The sequence below is a fragment of the Prinia subflava genome, chromosome 16 (genome assembly GCF_021018805.1).
Source record: "Prinia subflava isolate CZ2003 ecotype Zambia chromosome 16, Cam_Psub_1.2, whole genome shotgun sequence".
Lineage (NCBI taxonomy): Eukaryota > Metazoa > Chordata > Aves > Passeriformes > Cisticolidae > Prinia > Prinia subflava.
This window is the reverse complement of record NC_086262.1, coordinates 4,080,638-4,105,086: the sequence shown is the minus strand read 5'-3', so window position 1 is coordinate 4,105,086 and position 24,449 is coordinate 4,080,638. Positions and strand designations below refer to the sequence as shown.

The 24,449-nt window shown below is 41.1% G+C and overlaps 1 protein-coding gene across 3 annotated transcripts in view; it reads right to left on the bottom strand.

The window, feature by feature from the left end:
* Positions 1–24,449, bottom strand: part of SLIT3 (slit guidance ligand 3) — a 481,586-nt gene that overhangs the window by 206,845 nt on the left and 250,292 nt on the right. For all 3 annotated transcript variants that reach the window (XM_063413913.1, XM_063413912.1, XM_063413914.1), the window contains one exon: positions 4,727–4,798. In XM_063413913.1, coding sequence (XP_063269983.1) covers positions 4,727–4,798 — 72 coding nt within the window. The remainder of the gene's footprint in view (positions 1–4,726; positions 4,799–24,449) is intronic.

Here is a 24,449-nt window from a genome sequence, read left to right as displayed (position 1 = left end):
TGGACGCGGCTCGGGGCCGAACCGCAGCCCGAAAACACTGGCACAGCCCCTGCAGCTTTGTGGGTTTGTCATGGAGCAGGAAGAATATGGCAGAAATATCTGAAGAGAAAAGGTTCTGCATAAAAACACTGACAGAACAAGTTAAAATTCTCCCATTACTTTAAGATTTTGGGAAAGGAAAGATGGTGCGTTTTTCTTTACTTTTACATTTTGCAATCAGAAGAAATTATCTTTTTAATATAATATATTTAGGGCTCATTTGGAACTGAAGTCACAAATATTTAGGCGACTATACTTGCACTTTTTCATTATGACTTGTGGATGAACTGGCACGATTTTTCACACTAAGGCACCCAAAGGGGACTGGTGGATCCCTGAGTGCGTGCGGCTATGGACGCAACGGCATTCAGCGTTCATTGATTCCAAAAGAAGGTGAAACTTGGGAGGGAGGATTTGCACACACAGCCATATGATATGAAAGATCTACAATTAACGTGGCTAACAACAAACAAACCCCAAATCATTCCAGCTCTGCACAGCAAGAACTCGTTTGCTTTCTTTAACAGAATACTACCCACGGGCCTCCTAGGATTAGCTCTTGGTATGATAAAGTCTTGTGCAATGAACAAAATGTGTTCAAGCTCTGGACCCTCTGGCTATCATTATAAAGCAGGAGAAAAACAGCTTTTACAGTGTAAAAAAAATGGAAAATACTCCACCTAAATTGTCAACAGTGACTCGTAATTCTTTCTGTGCTGTCCACACAGTACAACTCCCATGCCACTGCACAGTTTTCCAGTCACCCCAGAGAGACAAAACAATGACAAATAAATTAATGGGCTTTTTACTAAACTGAGTTCTGTTTCGTACTGAGAAAAATGGTTCAGCCCTCCCAGTCCAATGACAATAGTATGCTCAGGCACTCAACATTACTAGCTTATCCAGTTTGAGCTTGTTAAAACATCTTGAAATTAATTTCTTTTATTCATGTGTCCTAAGAGACTGGAGGGGAAATTTTGAACCTTAGACGTGTTTTATCCCATATCCTTCATAATTTTGGGCGTTTGGAAATAAAACCATGGACTAATTTCTAACGTACAAAGTATATGAACAGCGTATTGTCACACCACAAGGAATAGCAGCTGATCATTTTGAAGACTATACTGTGCTTTTGGTTTGGTTTTGAGGGGTTTTTTTAATTACCTTTAATCATACTTACAGCTACAGTAGTAGATATTTCTCAATAATACTGTTATTGCCAGATATTGCCACAGGACATAAGTAAAACTTAAGCAGAGCAGGTATCTTCTCCTACTAAAAAATCTTTAATTAGTGACGGTTTCTCACCAATTTTCTTTAACTTCTCTGTGCATTTCTATGCCAACAAGTCATAAGACAGTTAATAACTTTTGCCACTCATTTATGAATACATGCCCATTTTACATTTTATTGCTGTTTCAATTGTTGTACACGCTTTTCTATGTCTTGGAATGCATGACCAAACGCACTGAAATGTGTTTTATCATCTTATAAAAAGGGGGACACAGGAATTATGTCAACAAGAAAATTTTCTCATTTTACCAACAGATAGGAACCAAGCTCTTCATGGGAATCTATGCAGAAAATCTGACACAAGAATGAACAAAGCTAGCCCCAATGCAGAACTACCAGGACAGGATGTTTAAATCCATCAGTTCTGCAGGTCGTTTCTCAGATATTATTTTCAACTTGCTCCACAGACAACCAAGAGAAGGCACCAAAGCACTTCATACTCAACATTTTTGCATCTTTTAACCCAAAACTCTGAGTCAGCAGTAGCACTTGGCACCTGCTTTAGGGTCTACGTGGGTCAGGCCATAAAATCAGCGACACTTTTTGAGCACTGGAACACAGAGGCTCCCAAACACAGCAGTGACCACGAGCACTTGGGAGCCGCATTCCGCACCCTGGGCTGCTCCAGGCTGCAGCTGAGGCTCACAACTCCCTGCACCACGCCAACTACTCCAATCAGACACAAAATTCAGCCTTGTTTTCATCTCTGCCTCTGTGCTATCAGCTGGTATGGGAACATATTTATAACGCAAAACAAGAAAATGAGGATAGTAAATGAAAACAACTTGTTGATGAGAAGAAAATAAGTCACACGGGTCACGGCGTGCTCTGCATTTTGAAGGATAACTGCACCAAAATTCCCTCTCTTCCTACAGCTACTGAATCACCAAGCTCCTTGCAGTCATGTTTTCTGAGGAGCTCAAGGTGAATGAAATGTGCAATCCAGAAACCAAAGTGTTTCTAAAGAAAGTATTCTTAGTTTATTTTTTGAGCAAGGCTCTGCCCTGAGTTGTAGACAAAATTTAGAATTCTGTAGACTGGCCATGTGTGAGGAGAAAACTGAGTATCAGAAAGGTCACAAGATTACAGTAAGATAAGGAAGAAATACATTATTTGGTACTCTGGCAAACTGGTCAAACAGATAATTAGATTTTTTTTTTCCAAGAATCATTGAATATTTTCTACATACCGAATTATATGTTAAAATATATCTGCATAAAATACATAGTAAATCTGAAATGGTGAAATTTGGTTTCATTTGTTAATGTTCTTTGGTGGTTCAGATCGCTTTAAATTTTAACATTTATGACTGTTTTACAACTAATGATATGATATTCTCTGGGGCATTTAGCAGATTTATTTTGATAAATTCTCAGACATTCTTTGAACAAAAACATGGGAAAAAATTCAGATTATGTTGGAAGCATAAAACACGCATTTTCTGACTGCAAGAAAAATAAGTTTAGAAATAGATATTATCAATCTGTTTTCTCAAGTTTTAGAATGAATATTGATTTTTTTTTCCTGTAGCAATGTGTCTGTCCTGAAAATTAAAAATGCACTAAAGAACTGATTATGATCTATTTTATATATCCTCATCTTCTCCCACCCACAAATAACTGGCACAGAAGTAACCAATTAAAACCAGAGAGGTAAATTTCAGCATTTACTACATCCTGGGGAGAAGGAATGCATTCCTAGCAACTTCTGCAGAGCCTGCAGAACTCAGTATATTGCAAAAAAGGGCTCCATTTATTGTCCAGCCTATTTAGTGAAAGTTATAGCACGGTCAGCTGTCAGTGGAGAACTGATTCACCCACTGCAGATACAGATACAGAAAATCAGTCCATCACAAGAAAAAAAAAAGAAAAAAGAAAAAAAAAAAAGGAAAAAAGAAAAGCCAGTTTTAGAGGAGCTCAGGTTTTGGGGTTTTTTTTCCTTTCTTCTTTTCTTTCACCACACAGCAGACTTATCAATCTGACAGAGAAGTAAAATTTTATAGTGGTAACCCATCACTTTTCCTGAAAAGTGCTATTACCACAGAATTCAAACAATACTCTAGATAACGTAAGTTCCTAGATAAGAAACTCTGCAGCAACCTTCTGCTAGCTCAATATGAGCACCACATTCTGTCTGATCCACACCAGGGTCCCAGCCTGGGAGAAAGGGGGACAGAGGGGCTGTGACACACACGGCCACCAGCAGGTCCCTCCGCAAGCTGAGCTTGAGCTGCCACGGAGGGCAGGACTCCTCCGAGCACCGGAACGAGGTGGGAGCAGCCCTTGGGAACAACCCTGAGCATCTCCAGCCGTGTCAGACCCGCGGTGTGTGTGGGGCACGGCGCTGCCTGTGCAGCCCCCGCTGCTCGCAGGAGCCCCAGGCAGCGTCGTGACTCTGCCGAGTCTCCAGGTGCCAGCAGCGTCTGAGGCAGGTGCTTATTTTATCCACCTCCCATTTGCTGTTTCATCCCATGTAATTTAAGGGCAAGCTCTGCAGCAGCCTGGGCAGGCCTTCCCTGCTGTAGGAAGGTGTGCACTGGGTCAGGGCTGCTCTCCCATTAACTCACGGGGGGTGACAAGGGTTGATTTTCGGAGGGGTCGTGTGTCCTTCCCACCCCCTCCATTCCGGCTCAGAATTACGTGCTCTCTCCACTACTGACACTCAGCTTTGCAGGATTAACTTTCGGGTGACAGGGAAAGCTTTGTAGCAGTTCATACTGTGAAAACCCATTCTAGAAAAAGGTCTTTAAGAGAACAAGTTACTTGTAGTAATAAGCAAATTATCTGCTCAGATACCAAGTTCAGCATAATACCGGATTTACATTACAATGACAGGGTTGTAAATTTAATGTGCTGCTTCTCTGGTAGAGTCAGCTTTCACTGTAAAAACCTTTTTCCCAGTATGTGCTGCAGCTTTAACAGCCTATGTGTAAAGTTTGTGGTACATGAAGAGCACAACGTGGTGTTATTTCAGCCCTCGGAGAAGGATCCTCCCCAAAAGCCAATGACTGCACTGAACAAGCCTGCCAAGCGCCCGTCTCTCCTCCCTCTGACATACCCAAACACCTTTGAAACAGCTTTTGTCTAGGGCAGCGGTCACATATCCCGCAATATTGCTCGCCACGAAGCTGTTGGCCATCCCCGCTAGGCGTGAGGCGGCCGCGGGCAGGATTGAGGCTGCGGCTTGCACACCGGACACGCCGGACGCCGCTGGAGCCCGGCGGCTCCCCACGAGCCGGCTGTGGCCCCACGGGCGAGCACGGCAGCCCGGGCAGGGCGCGCTGCACCTGCCCAGGGCAGCGGGCCGAGCAGCCCCGGCCCCGGCAGCCCCGGCAGCCCCGGCAGCCCCGGCAGCCCCGGCACCCCCCCGCCCGCACGGCACCCGGGGCACTCACAGGATCTCCAGGTCGCGCAGGGCTCGGAAGGCTCCATCTTCGATGCAGCTGATCTGGTTGTTGTCCAGTTGCCTGCAGAGAGGAAGGGAGAGGATGAAGGCTGGCTGGGAGCGCCGGGTCGGGGCTTCCCCGTCAGCGGTGTCCCTCCACCCCCGGCAGCGCCTGCTCAGCTGCCGCTGCTCGGGGCTGCTCGCCGCTGTCTGACAGCGCTGCACGCTCCGCGCACTGAAGCCTGGCAGGTCTCAGTAAATATTAATTGCGCCTTTTTTTTTTTTTTTTTCCTTTTTCTTTTTTTTTTTCTTTTTTTTTTTTTTTTTTTTTAAGGCAGAAGGGAGTAATTTCATTACATTAGGGCATCCAATCCATTATGAGCTTTTACCGTCATGTCACTGAAACAATTTCATTAAGCTAAAGGCCTGTAAATCATTGGAGGTCACTGGGCTGCCCTCCGTGACCTCCCAGAATGCCGCTTTTTCTTTTACTGGAAGTTGGAGTCCTCTGTCCTGACAGTACTAAATCTTCGGGCTTTATCTACCCAAGAGCTGTGAGAGTGCATAGGGAATATACCAATTCCAAATTAGACTCAACTAATCTAATTTTATAGTCTTTTTATTATTCTAAGCACCAAATGTCTGTGGTGGTTCGATGCCTCTCTGCATTGTTACTGGTCCCATCTGGTAGCCCTTTCTATTGAAAGATTTCTGACTAAATACAGATTCTGTCTAACTGCATCAGGGAGAGCAATCCAGTGACAAAAAGCATTATACACATGGACACTTAAAACACTATTTTGCTTCAAAACGTGTAATTTAATATTTGGATGGCGGAGTTCTCTCATTTGTCTCCCTGTATGCACGCGATTTAAATGTATTTTGCAATATATGTGGATACGGCAAGACAGCTACATCTGTCTCCTCAGCTTAAAAGAATTAAAGTTGTAATTTAAAATTCAGTGATTACATTTTCTGACATCTGATCCCTTAAATTTTACACTTAAAAAAATAAAATTACAGATCAAGTCACATGCAAGTAAAATATCTGCATTTAATGAAAACTAAAAATGCAAGCTCCTGACTCTACCTGTTACTGCCCTTTGCACAGCATAACCTTTGCATTTGGTGAGGCAGTACCTTTTGTACTATGTGGGTAAAGTATCTTGAATAAAGATACAAAGATTACACTAGTTTTTGATTTTTATTTTAAATATATATGCAAGTATAGCAAATATATTACACCATGCATATAGTATGGTTGTATAGTTTCACCAACTGATTCCCAATTATTCGCTGTATCTAATTTTTGGTCTAAATAGACATTTGCAGTAATCTTCTTATTATACAACAATAAAGCACAAACAGAGAAAATACAATCTTTATGAACCCCTCTAAAGACTGAGTTTGATCTGCTAACATTGAGCATCCTGGGTGTGTACATCTTTGACAACCATGGGAAACACCCTTTGTGATGCAGTCTGTATCAATGAACATTGCATTTTTTATGAGTTAAAGTACAGGAAAACCCACTCACACTCTAAGGTCTGCTAAAATCCTTAGGAACCATAAAGCCCAAACTACGGTTTCTTGTAGCACTGGCTAGCTTTGGAGAACTTTGTGAATTCAGCAAAACTTCAGCAATGTTTCTAATACTGACAGACACTGGGATGTACAATCCTCCAAAAGGGATTTTTCTGTGTGTAGGGGTTCATTTCTGGGTAAATGCATACACACATCTTTATGTTCTGTTTCTCTGACCACCTGCGAAAGATCCTAAAGCCTCTCTATTTCTGACTGCTGAGGAGACTTGTCCTGATATGCCTGTTTAATTGACAAAAATGTGTAGCTCAAACAGAAGGTTTGGTGCATTTTGAAGAGGAATAAACTTCAAATGAGTTAAATACAGTGCTGTCTGCATGATTAAGTACTTTACTTAGCTTTATTAAGCAGAAGGTTGGCAGATACTAACATGATGAGGAGAAAGGAGCCTCAACTTGAGAATCACCTCTCCCTCTCCTTCTACTGGAAGTGCTATATACTGCACAATTTTTATTGGAGTTATACTATGATATTGATTTTTCTGCCAAATACACTAAAATAAGCAAATAAACCCACAGTGTGCTACTCTCAGAGCCTTCTGATTAAAGGGATTCCTTGGTGGGTATTGTTTTTTTTAAAAAAACCCTGCTACTCTCATAGATTGATTTTTTGTTGAAAAAGCATAATGACCATTTTAATGATATTTCCACAGGTCCAGTCATGCCACTGCCAACAAGCAGGTTTAGTCAGTGTGATCGATGCACAGGATCACAGCAAGGGAAACCTCTCAATGCTCAGAGGACACACACTTAGCAGGACTATCAGTAAATAGGGAACATATTCATTAGTGATACACTCAGATTCTGTGGCCCGTGAACCAATTCCTCACAGTCTCTGGGGTGAGACTCACATGTTTAATGCTCCTTTGTCACAGAGCTCGTGTCTCCTGGTATCTATCACCCCCACACATTCACATCTGCATCGAACCATGAGAATTTCTTCTCAAAAAGAAAGCTGCTAGTTGGCTTAAAATTAAGTTTTAAGACCCTCTGCCTCCCTGTTTATTTCTCTGTGTGTAAAGATGGAAATCCTATTTCTCTGCATTTGTACAGCACCCTGGTGAGCGGTTCAGCCAAGACTAGAAATCTGAGAGTTTAAATCTCTTCCTTCTAAGACAAAGTGATAAGCTTAAAGTTTTGGGAAAAGTTTAAGTAAAGTCTAACAGAAAGCCAAGGTGTTCAGCCTGTATTTTTATGCTTGTGAAGACAAAACAATCCCCCTGTGAAGTGGGCTAGCAGCCAGCTCACACACTCAATGTGGGCAGGCTGTGCATGCAGCTCCTCCAGGGGCTGAACAGACATCCCTAACAATTGCTGAGAAGAACATCTTACTGGAATAAAATTAGCCATATGCAGAGAAGGTAAATTTTCAACTTAAAAAAAAAAGGAAAGAAAAAAAGGAAAAAGCCCCAGTATTTTACAACAGGTGGAACCTACATTTCCCTGAGGAACATTGTGACACTGCTCCCATTTCTCCATTGCTGCATTCTGAACTCGGGCACACGGAGCACAGGTCGGCTACCTGAGACACACCTCACCTGCCCCAGGCTTACAGGGGAATTTTAAAAAATGGTCTTGGGCTGCAGAAGCCTTGATTCAGATTTAAATACCACCTCTATTTGTCAGCACTCATAGCCTTTCTAGAAAATCTTTTCCTTGAGATTACAAATGAGTTGTTATGCATGTAGCGGTACAACGTACCAGTGGTAAAAGGTCAGACAACACAAACTCAGATTTAAGAGGTAATTTTAAAAATACACGGACAAAATCACTTTTCATACCTGCATTTACTTTGCCTTTTGATGGAATACAGCACTAGGCTCAGACTTTATCTAAACCTACCAAGTGGTTTGACTGCCTTTGACCAAAAAATGTTCCCACAGAGAAATACTGATCTGCTGAAGGATGAATGAAACCACAGTAACTGAGCTGTGTGACACTTTGAAATTTTGCTGAGTTACACAGATACCTAACTTTGATTTGGACCAAAGGGTTTGGCTGAAATGCTGAATCTCTCATGCATTAGACACAAAGCACTGAAGCTGAGCAGACCCAAACCCTGGAGCTGAGCTGGGTGACGTTGGCAGAACAGGTCCGTGAGCTGCGATCCCAGGCTGGGACACCCAGCAGCTCCTCTGGGATTGAATTATCCACTGATCCCACCCAGGGGGCTCCAGGGATGCCACATCTCCCTGACAGGCAATTAGCAACCACACAATGCTGGGAGATAACAGCAGCACTGCCAGGAGACCTCAGAGAGAGAGCAAAGCACTCAAGCAAGGAAAATATTGAATGGGCAAATGGGATTTAGGTGGAGTGTGACACAGACAAATGCTTATAAACAATCCAGGAATTTATAAAAGTCTTTAGAGGAAAAGGCATCTTTCATGTGGCAGAGCTATAATACATAAAACCATATGTATTACTGTAATTTGGCTCTAGTGTGGACTCAATAACTACTCGCAGTTTTTATTGAAAAGCAGGAAAATTATGTGACTACATTATATGCAACTGATTGATAAAATTGATGTTTTAAAGGAAAAAAAAAACCCAACAACTTAGACACAAATCACATTTCTAAGAAATGAGAAATAACGCTACATCCTAACAGATTTATATCACACGGGAATCTATGGCTTGGCTAAAATGCCACTTTAAATGTTTAAAACACCTTTTCCCTGACAGAGTGTAACTCTGGCTTATCCATTTAGACTGGTCTTATTTATCTATCATAAATAAGAGTTAAATTTCAAATACCGTTTAGAAGGAATAGGTTTTTACAAGGTTGATATTCTTTTGCCATTTCAAATAATCCTTTAAATACCAAGCCTTGAAGGTTTTGCTCACAACAATAAGAAATATTTAATTTTCAAATGCATTTGAGAGATAAAAATCCCCAGCAACAAGGCTGATATAATTTTATCATGTTACTAGCTTTAATATTTTTTTAAAACATAAAACTATTCTAAAACATTAAAGAATTGAATTCCCACAGGGTGAAATTCACCAAAACTGAAATACTCTATTTTTTTAATTAACATTAAAAATTGCTGTTTAAAACCTGACATTTGTATTACTAGCAGATTTCTTCACGGCACACCAACTATGTAAGAGATTTCAGTATTTTTTCTGCAATTAGCCACACTCACATTCATAAAGAAGAGGCCCTTCAAGCATCAACATTTAACAATAATGGACTTTATAACCAGGGTTTTGTACTTTATTCAGTGAGGAATTTTTTTTCCATATTCAAACACTAGCAAGGCCACTGCAGAGCACAAGTGCTAATCTGTTTTTTAATTATATTGTGACAGTAGTTATATTACTATAACCTCTTTCTATGTTTTGCCCAAAATCTAGTTAAATATTTAAATAAAAGCCAGCATTAATGACTACTGTAATATATACTGTTCAAATTCTTCTCATATTTCACATTTAGCATCGAAAAGCAGAGTTATAATAGCTGCATATTTAAGGTTTACTGTTGCTGATATAAAATTAAGGTAATACTGATATAGATTGTATCTACACTTACAGATAAAAAATCAGGCAGGAGCCATTTTCTTATTTAAGGAAAGACTTATATTTTTAACCAGATGTATCCATGTTAAAGGTATTGTATCACTGAAATATTTAAAGGAACTTTAGCAGTGATTTCAGAGGAGGGTAAATGCACTGTAAATTATTATAGAATCATTTTTAAAAAAGAATTAATTTTGCTAATTATGACTCCCAAAGAACCCCTGTTTGGACAACATATTTCCCTTCCATTTCCTTTTTCATTTTGTTTTTAATAGAGACTTGCTGGTTCTATGTCATCCCTTTCTGTAAAGTTTGCACTCTAGTATTTAAGTTCTTCCCTAACCTGTCAGAGAGACTCTTTATAACATTTATTGCCCTTATGTAACTTCAAGAATATTAAAATATCTAAGGAAAGTGACACCAACACAGCTATTTAAAATTTCTCATATACCAAACTAAAGTCCTTATCCTTGTATTAATTGATAAGGAAGCTCGAGTAAATGGGGAAAGATGGTGCTTTGAGGTAATATTAAATTCAATTAAATTGAAATAATTGTGAGGTTCTTTCAAAGTAGCTTTTAATGCATTTTTCCCATTTAATTTTTACCCTTTATTTATGCTTCACTAAAATCTGTAAGAGCTTATATTAGAAAATGTAAAAGATTGATACAGCTGTTGTGATCAAGCTGCAATCTCACTCTGAGATTTTTACAAGTGTTCCAAAATTCCTTTTTTTCTTGTTTCCCAAGGATGTGATTTTGCCAAAAGCTGTGGTTGAGGCTTTGTGCAGAAACAGCTCATCTGCCTGAAATAATTTGGCAGAGTCATAATCTCTGTCTCCAGTTTTCTTACCCAACCTCTGCTGCCAGGTTGTTAAATTCAAGGAGGGAGGAATGTCTGATTTGAAGGGGAAGAGTTGCTTATGAATAATTATTCTGCAGACTATTCAAAATTACTAAGGGTATTTACTCTGAGTATTTGTATTACATTAATTCAGAAATCAAAATGCTGCTGTCACAAAATAACCAAAATATCAGCTTAAAGCAAAACTTGAGTGGCAAACAAACATGGAGGCTCATCCTGCTGCAAGGACAAATACACACAAACACGAGATTCCTTTCAATATCATGTGCTTTAGAACATTTTTTTTCTTTTTTTAACTCTCTCTGGTTGCTGATGTAACAAATAGTGCATACCAAGCACAGAAATGGCTGTCTCCATAGCAATTGGGGCAGGTTTTGCTGTTTCCCTAGTTACTCTTGACTGATAACCATCTGTTGTTCTCCTCTGCCATAGCCCCAAAGGGGAAAAGGGGAAGAAAAGAGGAAGATAAAATGGGTGTTTGAGAAAATGAAAGTTACTTACTGTGGTGTTTTTTACAGTTTTAGAAGGCTTGCACTTATTTAAATTTTTTTATTGTTATGTTCAGTTGACAAGTGTCAAATACCACACGTCAAGGAAAGTTCTAGTTCAGAATGTTACTAACCAGTGACCTTATTAATAGGAAATCATACCAGGGAATCAGATTAGGAATATTAATAGGAAATGGTATCATTAGGCACAGTATTGTGAAACTGGAAAATCTGGAAGTGAGGTACCTGCACAGAAAAAATACACAGTTGTTTAAATAAGGAGGAGACATCTGTAATGTGCCAAGAGCGCGGGGCAGAGGAGGTGCAGGTGGTTCCATCCCCACAGCTGCTGCAGGTGGAACTGGAACTGCTGCCTTCCACCCTGACCTCTGCTCACCTGGGCTGTGGTCCCACCACAGCCTGAGCCCCTCCCTCCTCTGGGTGTTTCTGGTGGGAAGGGGGCACAGGCACCGGGGTCTGCAGGGTCAGGCTGCCCGCGCCCCATCCCGACCCCAGCACAGCAGCACCACCGAACCCCACCCAGAATTTGTGCCCTGTGAGCAAGGCCAGTGCTTACACAGCTCAAGCACCATCATGGCATCACTTTGTGGAATTAACAGCACGTAAGTCACACTCATTTCCAAGGAAAAACAAACAAGCCCCACAGGCGAGCTGCTACCACCCATCAATACAGCACCATCAACCGGGATTCAGGTTTTCTCCTTAAAATCATTCTGTGCGTATGTTCCGTGCTGTGACAAATTCCTTACAGAACCAAAACTTTAAAAAGGAAGACTCAGAATACTCCATCCCTTGCTATTAAAAAGTGTATCAGCTGTCAATTGTGAGACAGACAGAATTTGTTTGGAGCCACTGGCATTTTTAAAATGGGCTCAGTAGGACAGAGGGCTGCAAGAAACTCTCCAGTGTGACACAACAAGGCAGGGTTGGTGCCCTGCTGGTTCCTGGCCGCAGAGCTGGACAGATGTTCTGGACATGGGTGACATGGGTGACATTCTTGCTGCCCCAGGGACTCCACTGTGGGTTTCTGTGGCACTGCCCGTGAGCGCAGCCCGTGCCAGCGGCGCAGGAACGCACAGAGCTCGCCGGGAGATCGTTTAACACAGACACCCAGCAAAAAAAGTGTTAATGCTGGTGATGTGCATTGCTGACACATTTTTTTTGTAAAAAGCTTTAACACCTCAGGTTTGACAGGAAAATGAAAGCTCTCCTGCCTTTGAGAAGGTTGGACTTGACCAGCAAACACAGAAATGTTGTGGGGCACGGAGGCTGTGGCAGAGGGTGAGTGCAGGGCAGGGAAGGTGAATGTGCCAGGGCAAGGCCCAGAAGTGCCTGGTTTTTACAGGGTTAGGGGGATGACAGAGCAAAAAGAAATCTGAACATTTGCTCTCCTGACATCTCTCCCCTCTGAAATCCTGTATCACAATAGATTAATGCTATCACCCACAGTCATACAGTGACTTGTGATATGTTCTTCCAGCTCTTAGGACAAAAATTAGGAGGAAGCAATACCAAACCATTAAATACTGGGAGTATATGGGAGAGTGTCTGCCTTGCTGCATGGCTAATTAATTTGGGCAAAACAGTTGATTTTTTTTTCTTTCGTAATTAGAAACTTTTTTCTTTCGTAATTAGAAAATTAACATTAAAAACTTGTGGATAATATCCAATTAACAGCTTGCAGTTATAAATGGTCGTTTCTCAGTACAACACACCAATAAGTTTTCAACCAAAGCCTGTTTTATCAGACTGTTTTTAAAAAAACAAAAATGGCCAGTTGAAAGTGGAGAAGGAATCATAGTTCTAAATGTCTCCACATCCATTTTGGATTGGGGGACTTTTCTTAACATGGTCCTATTCAGTTTCTCAATCAACTCCCACAGCCACTGGAGAACAGTTAACAAATTACGTATTTCAAGACACTGCATTAACTTTCAATCATTCTGATAGGGGTTTCCAGCACTGACCATGCTTAACACAGGCTCAGAAGCTCTTCTAAGGGCTTCCAAATCAGGCCATTTAATCTTTAACACAGCTGTGGGTTCCTGTTTTAGGATGAATAAGTGGCATCTCCAGATGAAAAGCAGGGTTGGAGGGTGTGCTTCCAGGATTTTGCTTTGTTTTACCCTTTTTCTTCTGTACTGATCAGGCAATAGCATCTTCCTTTGGAGACATGGAATTTATCACCTTCTAGTAATTTCTGTTGTAAAATTGGCCACTGACCAACTCACTAACAAAAAAATTAAGTGTTTCGAATTACTTCAAGACAAGGAGCCACTTGGCTTAGTTCTGTGTTGTGCCTGGGTATTATCAGAGGTTTTGTTTTTAATGCAAAAATGCTCCTAATGACATGCAGCTCCTAATTCTGACTCCTAACCATTTCTCTGCTTTGCTGGTTGAAATCTCAGGCCAGCTGAGAAAAGCAGCAGCCACAAGTACTTCATATATAAGTACAGCCCTGTGCTGTTGCCCTGTTACTGATACAAAAGAGGGCTGGCAATGGAGACCGTAAAAACCTTTGAAATTTGTTTTCCAAAGGTTGCTTCAAATGCATATACAAAGCCCTGACCCTGTGATTTTAAGTCTTTATATTTATCATTTCTTAGCATCACATCCCATTTTGCAAGTCAGAGCTGTGGCTGACTTGTAATCAGGTCTAGGTAAGAGTTTGGGTGAGTTTAGATGAATTGGTGCTAAGGGTGAGAGAGACACATTGGAATTGAGCCTGAACCTCACAAGCCTTTAAGGCACTTACATCAAACTTCATTCTCACTGCTCAAGGCAATGAACTCGAGTTCCCCATCCAGATTCCCACTGGAATTACTTTTACAGTCTGACTCTATACCTCATTGCCCCAAGTTTGCTTGTTCTCCTACATGGTTTCAAACAAATAACACACAATACGTGCTTTGGGTTACTGCATTACCTGCTTAAGCTACAAAAACTGTCATGAAAAGGTGAAACCTTACTGTGTGCTTTTATATGCTGATTTATATTTGTACTAAGTTCATAAAAATAGTACGCTGCACTTTCCTGAGCACTCTGTGTGCTTATATGAGTAATTTAGGTAGTCACATATCCATGTATTTATATATGAGTAAGCAAATAACACTTCCCTTTGACTAAGAAGAGTGGCAAAGGGTTCCAATAAGCACTAAAATCTGCTATTCTGTCACATATAATGAGGTCTCTTATGGAAGAGTCCTGAGCAGGCCAGCCTGCAGCTGATTCCTCATTATCTCCACTCCTGAGGTCCAGACATGGAGTGTTTGTTGGGCAGTAGAATACAAACTTGAGGACCTATTCTTCTTCCCTGAGTAGCTGTCCATATCCAAATTAATCATCCTATGAAATATTTCTGAAGATGTCACACCAGCTCTGCCTCTGTGACCTTGTGTTCTCCACTGCCACCACCCTCTTTTGTCTACACCAGGTCTAGAACACTTCCCAAACTCACCTGTGCTGCCAGTGAAACACCTGCACCTAACAAATCAGGGCCTAAAACACTTCAAAAGAACTGACCAGAACCAGAAGTGTTGGGAAAGAATAAACAGTTTCTAGAACAAAAAAGAGGAAATCTTTAAGAAAAGTAAACCAAAAGAAAACCCAAAGAATACTGTAGGAACAAAAATAAGTAAGTTACCTGATAGGTTAAATGGGAATCAAACCAAATATTCTTTCTGGTTATCGAGGCACTTAGTAATTACATCAGTTTTTAAATACTTTGAAAAGTGCTCTGGGATTAACAGCAAACTGGATCACAGTTGACAAAAAAAAATCCATTTCACTTTACTGTTTTTAAGGCAGCCAAATTCCCATCATCTGTGAAATGTTTGTCACCCGGGCTAAGGACAGCAATCCATCCTGCAGGTTTATGTTTACAAGCACTTTGGAACAAATGTTCTATTTGAATGCCCATATGAAACATAAATACCCAATATGTTTGGATGACTACATTCAGTTTTTGTTAGCAGATCTTCAACTTTCCAAACAATGTTTTACCAAATCAATGTGGCACTGCCACGTATCCTTCAGGAACATGGCACGGAGCATATGTGACAGCTCTTGTGCATATTCACCAGGGAGTTTCTTTCCACCTACATGTAACAATAGGCCTGCTTCTTTTAATTCATAAAAGCAAATGGCATCCATCTATTTTTGGCATTTATGGGATGGCTGTAGCATTTGAGTTCTTCACCCTTTAATACATTTATTCCTCCTCCCCTGAGCTGTCAGCAGCACTATGAGGTTTTACAAAATTTTAGGAACTGAACTCATCTCTTCCAGTTCCACTAGCCTACATCATTTGCAAATTAAAATGTTCTTCTCTAGCCTTGGGACAGGTATAATACCAATGTAAAATACGGAGGAGGGAGAGCTTATATACAAAGGGCTGAACACGGTGTGAGAGATAATTACTGATGTTATTATTGCCACAAGTACCTTTACAAAGATGTAGGTAAAGGATGTGTAACTGCACTGGTGTTTTCCTGGGCTGCAGTGCTTGAAAGGAAGAAAGTCATCAAACCCCTACTGGTATATCTCCACAAAGGCTTAATTCTTGGGGAGAACTGAAAAGCAGGCTGCAGGTGCTGAGGTGTTTCTGCTTTCCTTGTGGATTGCCAATCTCCTGGAGAGAGAAACTGCTGGGCAAGGAATAACTCGAGCTGGGAGCTGAAACATCACAGTGCAGAAACCCAGGTACCAGGGGACAACCATAATCTCCAAAACAACACACATTGCAAGAACAGGAGGACAGGTCACCTCCAAAGGGATTTATTCCATCTTGCAAGAGATTTCAGTGACTTAAAACTCTGTACTTAGCTATAAATGCAAGACTTGAATATAAATGTGAAAGAATTATTTCATCAAAACCTGGTAAAAAACCAGCATCCTGAGACAACTGCATGCCTAATTTAAAAACAAAAATATGGATAGAAAATGGCTTATGGTTAGACATATGGTTAGTACTATTAAATAGTTTTTGAGCTTCTGATATCAACAGAAAATATTATAGATGCAAGTTCATGTACAGAATTTCCTAGAACTTACAGACTTCAATATTTTTCTCTGCAAATTGTTCTTTTAATTATTTTTAAGAAAAGTATTTCCTTTTGAAATCATTAAAACAAACTTCAAGTCATCCTAGATCCTGTGATTTCTTAAACATAAATGCTTACAGGTCTGAAATGTTTGTTCACATTTACTCACTTGTCACTGAATAAGGATTCCACAAGCCACCATCAAAGAATCTTAAAAATTAACTTATCCAGGTGACTTTGAAATTTCCTTGCTAGGTGGTTTATATTTTATTAGTATTTTTTCCTGACATTAGTCCATAAATACATTCATAGAGACATCTGCTTTCTCTGCATGCATTGTCATGACAAAAAGGATGCCACGTGCAAGAAAACTTGTACTCCCAGGTAGGATTAGGCAGCAAGTTTGGATCACAAGAGCACACCAGATACCTCACCTGACCCTTTAGACAAAACCTCAGAAATCTAATTCATACTGAGATGTGACAGCACTGAAATAAAACGGCCAGAAAAAAGCCCTGCCCCATTTTTTTTCATTTTTGCAATCAAAGCAACAATTTTTTTTTGTAAGTAGGTAAAGAGGATACCTGAACAATTGGCTTCACAGGACATTTCTGCCATCCTCCTCAGTCACTGTCCTGAGAGCGCTGCTTATCGCCCAACTTATTGTGAAGGGCTGGCTGCTCCCCCTCCCCGCCAGAACATTAACCCTTAATTATGTTTTCAGCTGCTCCTCAGGAAGGGAGAGCACCACAGCTCTGAAAAGCCGTGAGAGCTGCAGGCAGAGAACAAAAAAGCAAACTAAAATCCACCCCCAACAACAAGCCCCTGCTCAAATGGTTCAGGTAATTGTGAGTCCCCCTTAGTGAATTATTTCAGGCAAACCACTTGACCTCTTTGCAGCAGTCATCTTCCCTCTAAGACTGGGTTTAAAAGCAAGACCTAATCAATAGCTGTTGCTGCATACGACCCGAGTTTAAGCATATAAATTAAATACTAAATAAAGTAGGTTCAAGGGTGAAGCTCGCATACAAGGCTACTGAAGGGTCACGCAAAAAAATAAAAGGGAAAAAAGTCAATCTCATTTCTAAAGCTAATTTTCACACCAGAAAACTCCATTTCCCACTCCATGCCACCAACAGCCATTTCTAGTGTGTATGGGAGAGTCCTGTTCTGCTGCCCTGACAGGCAGACTGGATGCTTTATGTTGAGCTCCTGGAAATGCAGCAAGAACTGCTTATGGGCACCTTAATGGCAAATCATTTGCCTTAAGATTTCTTGTGCACCACATCACAGTTTTATACAGCCTGTTATCTCTTTAAATGAGTTAAATTCTGGGGTTTGGAGGTTTGGGTTGGGCGTTTTCTGAGGTGTTTTTTTGAAAAGCACCACTCTATATTCTAGCATTAAGGTATCATGACTGCTGTATAAGCAACTTGTGATTAACAGGATATTGATGCAGAATTTATATAGGGAAATAATATTGATTGTTCATTCACAAAACTCTGCTGTTCCTTTAAATAAACAATTCCAAAATCCTTGCTTTCCCTAGCCAAACACAAAAAAGGAAAAAGAATCCTAAGTGTGAAAATGCACCTTGGGCAAGCTGTGTATGCACATTGCCACAGTGCTTACTGTGCTGCTCAATGAGTTGGAAAAATAACTCTAAAAAGAGCTTTAAAAAAACCCACAAAAGACTGGAGCAGAGGATACTTCCACATGAAGATGGAATTCTCTCATTTGTTTCTTTGACATTTATGGGACTACCAAAGGGTAAACAAAAGCAAAATTAGATACCACAGGCCTTTGGTAGGAAAAAAAAAAAGTGGAGGGAAATGATATTCAGCAGCAGAAATCAGCTGTACAAATGAGACCATCATCTCACAGCCATTTCCAGTGCTGTTGTCTCCACTCACCCTGTGTCATCTGCTCTTAAACAAAAGGGGGCTGATTCTTGCCTACCTCAAAGCTATTACACCAAAGCCATTCTCAGATTTGCACCTAGATAATCAACTTCATTTCTATTAATCTCATAACAGATATCTGAGTGCCTGAGAATTCCCTCTCTGCTTCGTGCAGATCTAGATCCTTATTTTATACAGGAAGAAAACACTGCAGATCCAAGCAAAAACACTGGTGGGTTTTTTTGGATAAAACAAAGATCCTCCGTAGGATCTTCTTAATATCCATGTAGGATATTAAGCTCATGATCTGAGCTTCTTTTGAGGAAATTTTCAAGTGATGCAGCAATTGAGCTGTTTAAAAGGACTGTATAACATCCCTTGCTGTACAAACGCAGTGAGCATACGTTTGTATAAAAACAATTTGTGATGAAAAAAACTCTACAAACAGTTATACCATTACAGTTTAATATTTTCTTTCTAGGCATATCAATTTTGTATTGAACTGAATTGCAGGTGGCTTTGTTTTTCTACATTTTATCTCATGGAGTCACCCAACTGCAGGATAGCAAAGCCATGGAACAGACTGAATCACTGAATGAGAAATGCAATCATTTCCCTTCTGGGCTCTAAATGTGGCAAGAAGCTGCACAGGCTTGTTTTAAATAGGCAGCTCTCCTCTCACACAGAAAGCTGAAGCTGAGTTGAGGGCTCGGGTCAAGAAAAAAGCTGCAGCTGAGGTAAGAGCTGGGGTCAAAAGCAGGGAGACATCCATCTTATTTTGTGGTCAAGGAAGAGTGGTGCAGGAAACCTGGTCCCCTAATCAATTACTGAAATTAATTTTTGAGCCTAAGTCATTGCCTTCTGGGAAAACAAGGATCCATTTACTCACCTGTTTTACATAGTGTTTGCACCACTTTTTAAAATGAAGTTAGATTAAAAATGATAATTTTATTATCCAGAAAAAGTGATGCAGTATTAATTAAGAACTCAAGAAGTTTTACTCGTACAATCACTCAATGGCTTGGGTTGGAAGGGACCTTAAAGATCACTTAGTTCCACCTCCCCTGCCATGGGCAGGGACACCTTAAAAAGTACAGCAAACCCAGGCACATTGTTACCTATTTACAAACTGAAAGATCAGAATTTAATCCCAGTGAAATGGAAAAACAACTGGAGGCCCCAGAAACCCAGTGTCTCTGCCTTGAAAGCAGAAAGCAAGTGGCTCCTCAGAACAGCTTCTGAGCAGGAGATGAGCACTCGTGCAGACCATCTCCTCTGGGGGATCTCCATGGGCACGGAGCTGGCGCTGCCAGGCCATTCCCAGCACAGCCTGGCACTGCCAGGGCTGCAGCAGCCTCTGCCCAAACCCACCCCCAAACTCCTTTTTCTCCAGGAACAGACGTTTGTCACACTGACCAGACAGCTGAAGCCAAACACGGGGAGAGAAGAGGGAAAAAAAAGACAACTCCAGCTGTGGTTTTAACTTCATCCAGCTGGGAAGGTCAAGTGGAAAAGGCAAACTTTGTTCTGCTGGTGGACAGTATTTACAACCCCCTTTCTCCATGGAGTCTGCACTAAAATGATATTGCTGTGCTGTTTTGGCTAGAGACTGCACATGCTGACCCCTCCGTGGTCAGCACAGCACCAGAATAATTTCGTACAAAAGGTTTGCATTAAATGTAATGAAGCAAATGACAAAATCAATAAACCTGGAATGGTGTGGCTATCATAAAAGTGATGTAAATTCAGAGTTCACTCTGGTTATGAAGCTATTTAGATTCATAATTAAAACCAGTACTATCTCTTTTTTTAGAATAAAATGTCCTTTTGACAATCATAGATGAATGCTACAGGAAATCTTCAACAAATGTATTCAAAATTAAAGCATGGCACAAAGACAGCATAAATTATACAAAGATAAACTGTAGGCATAGGTTAGCCTAAACACGTACGTAATAAAGAAAATTTGATTTTCATACTTTTTCAACTGATGTCACATCCCATTTTAATCAAGTTTTATATCAAAAGGACAGTAAGAATACCACATAGCCTGTTTTTAAATCAAGGTATTTTCTGGAGTTTGTTTCTGTCAGAGAGACTCTTGTAAGTCTGTTAAAACAGAAAAGAGCCAAATCTGCTATTCATTACTCTCCATACAAAGGCAGTGCTGCAGCATGATGCATGCATGCTGCATCAGAATGTATCTGTGCTTCATTAGGATAAAAGAATAACGAGCCCAGAAAGCAGCGAGCAGAGCTCAGCGAAATAAGTAAGCAGATAAGTAATCTCTGGAAATAGCAATAGTCACCACGACTTTTTGTAGCAGATTTCAAACCCCAGATAATGGGTCTCATTCAGGATTAGGCATGAGGTTTTCTTTTATCAAACTCTGGACCTGGAGCTTGTGATCTTGTTTAAAAAATTCCACCACTGTCTCACTTAGGTAAGTGAGTTATATACAATTTAAATCTCCAGACTCCCTGATTTTACCTAATTGAAGAGAAATTGTAGAAGTGACCATCAAGCCTGAGGTTCTGACACACAAAGACTGGAGTTTTTCAGTCTCCTGTGCAAAGGGTTCCCATCCCTGTGTCAGCTGTGTCGTGTTCCTGATGGGACACAGCACATCCGTGTCACTCTTCAGACCCCACTAACAGAGCTCATTGCTGATGGCTGCAGAAGGAGCCCCTCTCAGGCTGGAAAAAGTCATAAATTATGCAAGGCACAAAGCATAGGGAAGATCAGAACAGAACCTGAAGTAGATGGAAAGGATGACTTAGGCCTGTGTGGGACACTTCATCTTTCTTGTCATTAGCATTAGGACTTTACCATATGAACAATTGAAGTGTAGGCTTTCAATAATGCTTGAAATACATTTCCAGAAAAGGAGAGAATAATTGGTATTGATGTTTGTCTTACTTCTACAAGAAATATTAAAAAATCTGTGGTTTGCCCAAAAATTAATACTAAAACCAATATATACTGCAGTGGATATCCAGAATACAGAAACTGGGTAAATCAGAATTATGAATAACCTTATTATGGAGGTAATCAGCTCTAATTAGCTCAGAAAAAAGAAAATTTTAAAAATATTAAATGCTACCAAATAGACATCCTCCACTACTAAATATTATTGGCTTATGTACTTCTATTTTATAAGTAGAACACACTTAAGAGATATTTTAGCTTTTTATTTATCTGACATTTTACTCAGGGGAAAGCAACCTTTACAGTGAGGAAATCTGTTCCTCAGGAGTGATGGTTCAGCTTTTAATAAGTTGTCAGTGACAGATCCCTTGTGGCCAGTTGAGCCCACAACTACAGACATCCATGAAAACAAACACTTCCTGAAATGCAAGTGGACAAGAGAACAGAGCAGACATCTACTCTACTTATTGCAGATGTTTTCATTTAAAAAATAAAAAAAAAGTAAATCAGTGGTGCATTTTCAATCTGTGCAATCAATCTCATGTGAAGTTCAAGTCACAGTTTAGCACATTCAACAGATTTAAGATCGTGCTGTGCTGGTTTGTCCACCTGGTGTTTCATTTATTAGCAAGGGACATGAGAAAGGGGATTACATAAACCCAAATGTGTTCAAAATATACAAGTATGGTCTGATCACACTACCAAATGTGGCACAGGTTTAAATGCTTTGTGGAATTGTTTAGGGGTTACCCCGTGTTTATCAGGTGTGCTGCAGACTTGGCAGGTTGTTAGTCTGCACATGTCTGTTCATTGCTCCCTCATGCACACGGGGCCATCCCAGGTTGTTGGGGAATAATGCAAGAAGCAGCATTCTCATTAACAGCCCTTCTAAAACACAGGAATATTCTGCAGGTTGGGACCAAACCCTCCAGATCATCACAGAATCACAGAACAGTTTGGGTTGGAAGGCACAAAAGACCATCTTACTCCACTCCCTGCCATGGGCAGGGACACCTTCCACTATCCCAGGGTGCTCCAAACCTCAGTGTCCAACCTGGCCTTGAACATTTCCAGGGATCCAGGGGCAGCCACAGCTTCTCTGGGCACCCTGTGCCAGGGCCTCAGCACCCGCACAGGGAAGAATCTCTTCCTAATATCCAATCTAAACCTGCTCTCTGTCACTTTAAAGCCATTCCCCACAGTCCTATCACTTCAAGCCCTTCTAAAATGTCCCCTGAAGGGCTGACATAACACTGATGCCAAGTGTTTACAAAAATGCACCATCAAGACTGGAAGTGGCTCACTCACTAGCAAGATCACTGCTGAACTGGCATCTCTTAGCATCAGTGCACTATGCAAAAATCCTATGAAACCTTCTTAACAAGAAGGTAATTCTGAATAATGACTATTCCTTATCATGTTAAAAGAGATACACAGAAGTTTGGGGCTGTAAAAACACTTAGACCCCACAGTACTTTATGACAATTCCCATAAACTGCCAGAGAGCACCATTATTCAGTACAGTTACTGAGAAGGCACTGCCTCTGTTCAGCATATTCTAGAAAAATGCAGGATTAGTTTTTATTCCAGACCCTTTGCTCATCCTCGACCATCATACGTGAAACTCTTCTGCATGGGAAGGGATACCTGGACAGAACACAGACAGGGCACAGATCCTGTGCCCAGGATCCTGTGCTCCCACAGACCATCAGGAAGATGCTGCTGATGAACACATCATCTCTCCAGTGCAGCACAAAGAGGAGAAAAGGCTCTGCCCATTCACTGGAGGCAGAGAAAAAAACTGATTAAAAGAATGCAGTTTCCAAATTAAATTCAAGTTTTCATCACCATGTTCCTAACAGGCTTTCCCTTGGCTGTGGCTACAGCAGCTGTGACATTCCTGATGGGAACAGAGTGAGCAGGAGGCACCTCCAGCTGGGACAAACAAAACCACAATTCCTCCCTACTCCTGCCTGCCTGCCCAAAGCCAGCCTGCACAGCATTTAGGCTTTTTTCTGTAGGAGAAGGGAATGCAGGTGACCTCACCCCTGATAATTAACAGCTGTGTTAATTACCCAATACAGCCTCACCCCTGATGAGTCACAGCTGTATCCAATGAGGATGAGTGAGAGAAAAGAAGGGGTGAGCTGGGAAGGGGAGCATCAGCAGGGAGGGGGAAATCTTGAGGAGCATGACGGAGACAATTATGAAGAAGGATCCTGGGCAGAGAGAATCATTGCTGTGAGATCAGTCTGGGTCTGCAGTGAGAGCCTGGTGTTGGAACCTGGAGTCACAGTCTGGCTGGGTAAAAGCTGCAGTCACAGTCTGGCTGGGTAAAAGCTGCAGTCACAGTCTGGCTGGGTAAAAGCTGCAGTCACAGTCTGGCTGGGTAAAAGCTGCAGTCAGAGCTCCCTGCAGTCAGAGTTCAGCAGAAAATAACCTGCAGTCAGAGGCTGCAAGGGAAACCTACAGCAGGAGCCTGCTGCAGCCAGAGTTAGGGAATAGTTGGAGTTAAGGTGGCTAAGGCATGAAGAGGAATAAACCAGGATCCTTTTTATTCTGTGTTTAACAAGAAGTCTGTGCCTCAGCTCATTTTTACTCTCTAATAAGAGGGCTGCTGCAACATTTTCTCTTATTTTTACTGTAAGACAGACAAGAGAAGCCATTCAGCAAGATCAGGGCAGGTAGATTTTAGAGGTTAGTGATTCAGACTAGAATACAAAAAAGAAACAAGGGTTGTTGTACACCCTCAGGCAGGGAAGCAGCGGCTCCTTGGGCAGAACCAGGAGGGAGCCCCTGCAGGGCAGGGCCACGGCTCTCAAGAGAACAATGAAGCAACCAGTGCCACCCTTCTGTGTCACTTGACGTGCTGGCCCTGCGTGTGTGGCTGAGAATGAGAGAGAAACACCTCTGTCTCACAAAATGTCCTCTGCCACGACTCTGAGTCTCGCTCTGTGCTTGGTCGGTTCTGCACATCTCACCTTTACTGTTGTAGGGAACATGCATGTGCATCCCAATCAATCATATCCTTTTAATGAGTTAATTGTGAAATATACGCTTTTTGCATTTATTATAAGGGGTAGAACAGATGGCAAAAGCTCAAACTAATGTATTCATAGAATTAACTGGCGCTGCAGGTGGTGTTTCTCCACAGAAAGTGGTAAGTTGGTAACTTGTTATTTTAATGTTATAATAATGCTGCATGACAATGACATTTCTAGGAAAGCAAGTGCTATGGCCACAGAGATCTCTCGTGAATTCATTATGGTCACTATAACAATGAAGACTAATTACAGGAGATAGAAAGGAATACACTGTTGGAATATATTGAGTGCTGTGTGAATTTATGGACAAGGTGGAGGAAAA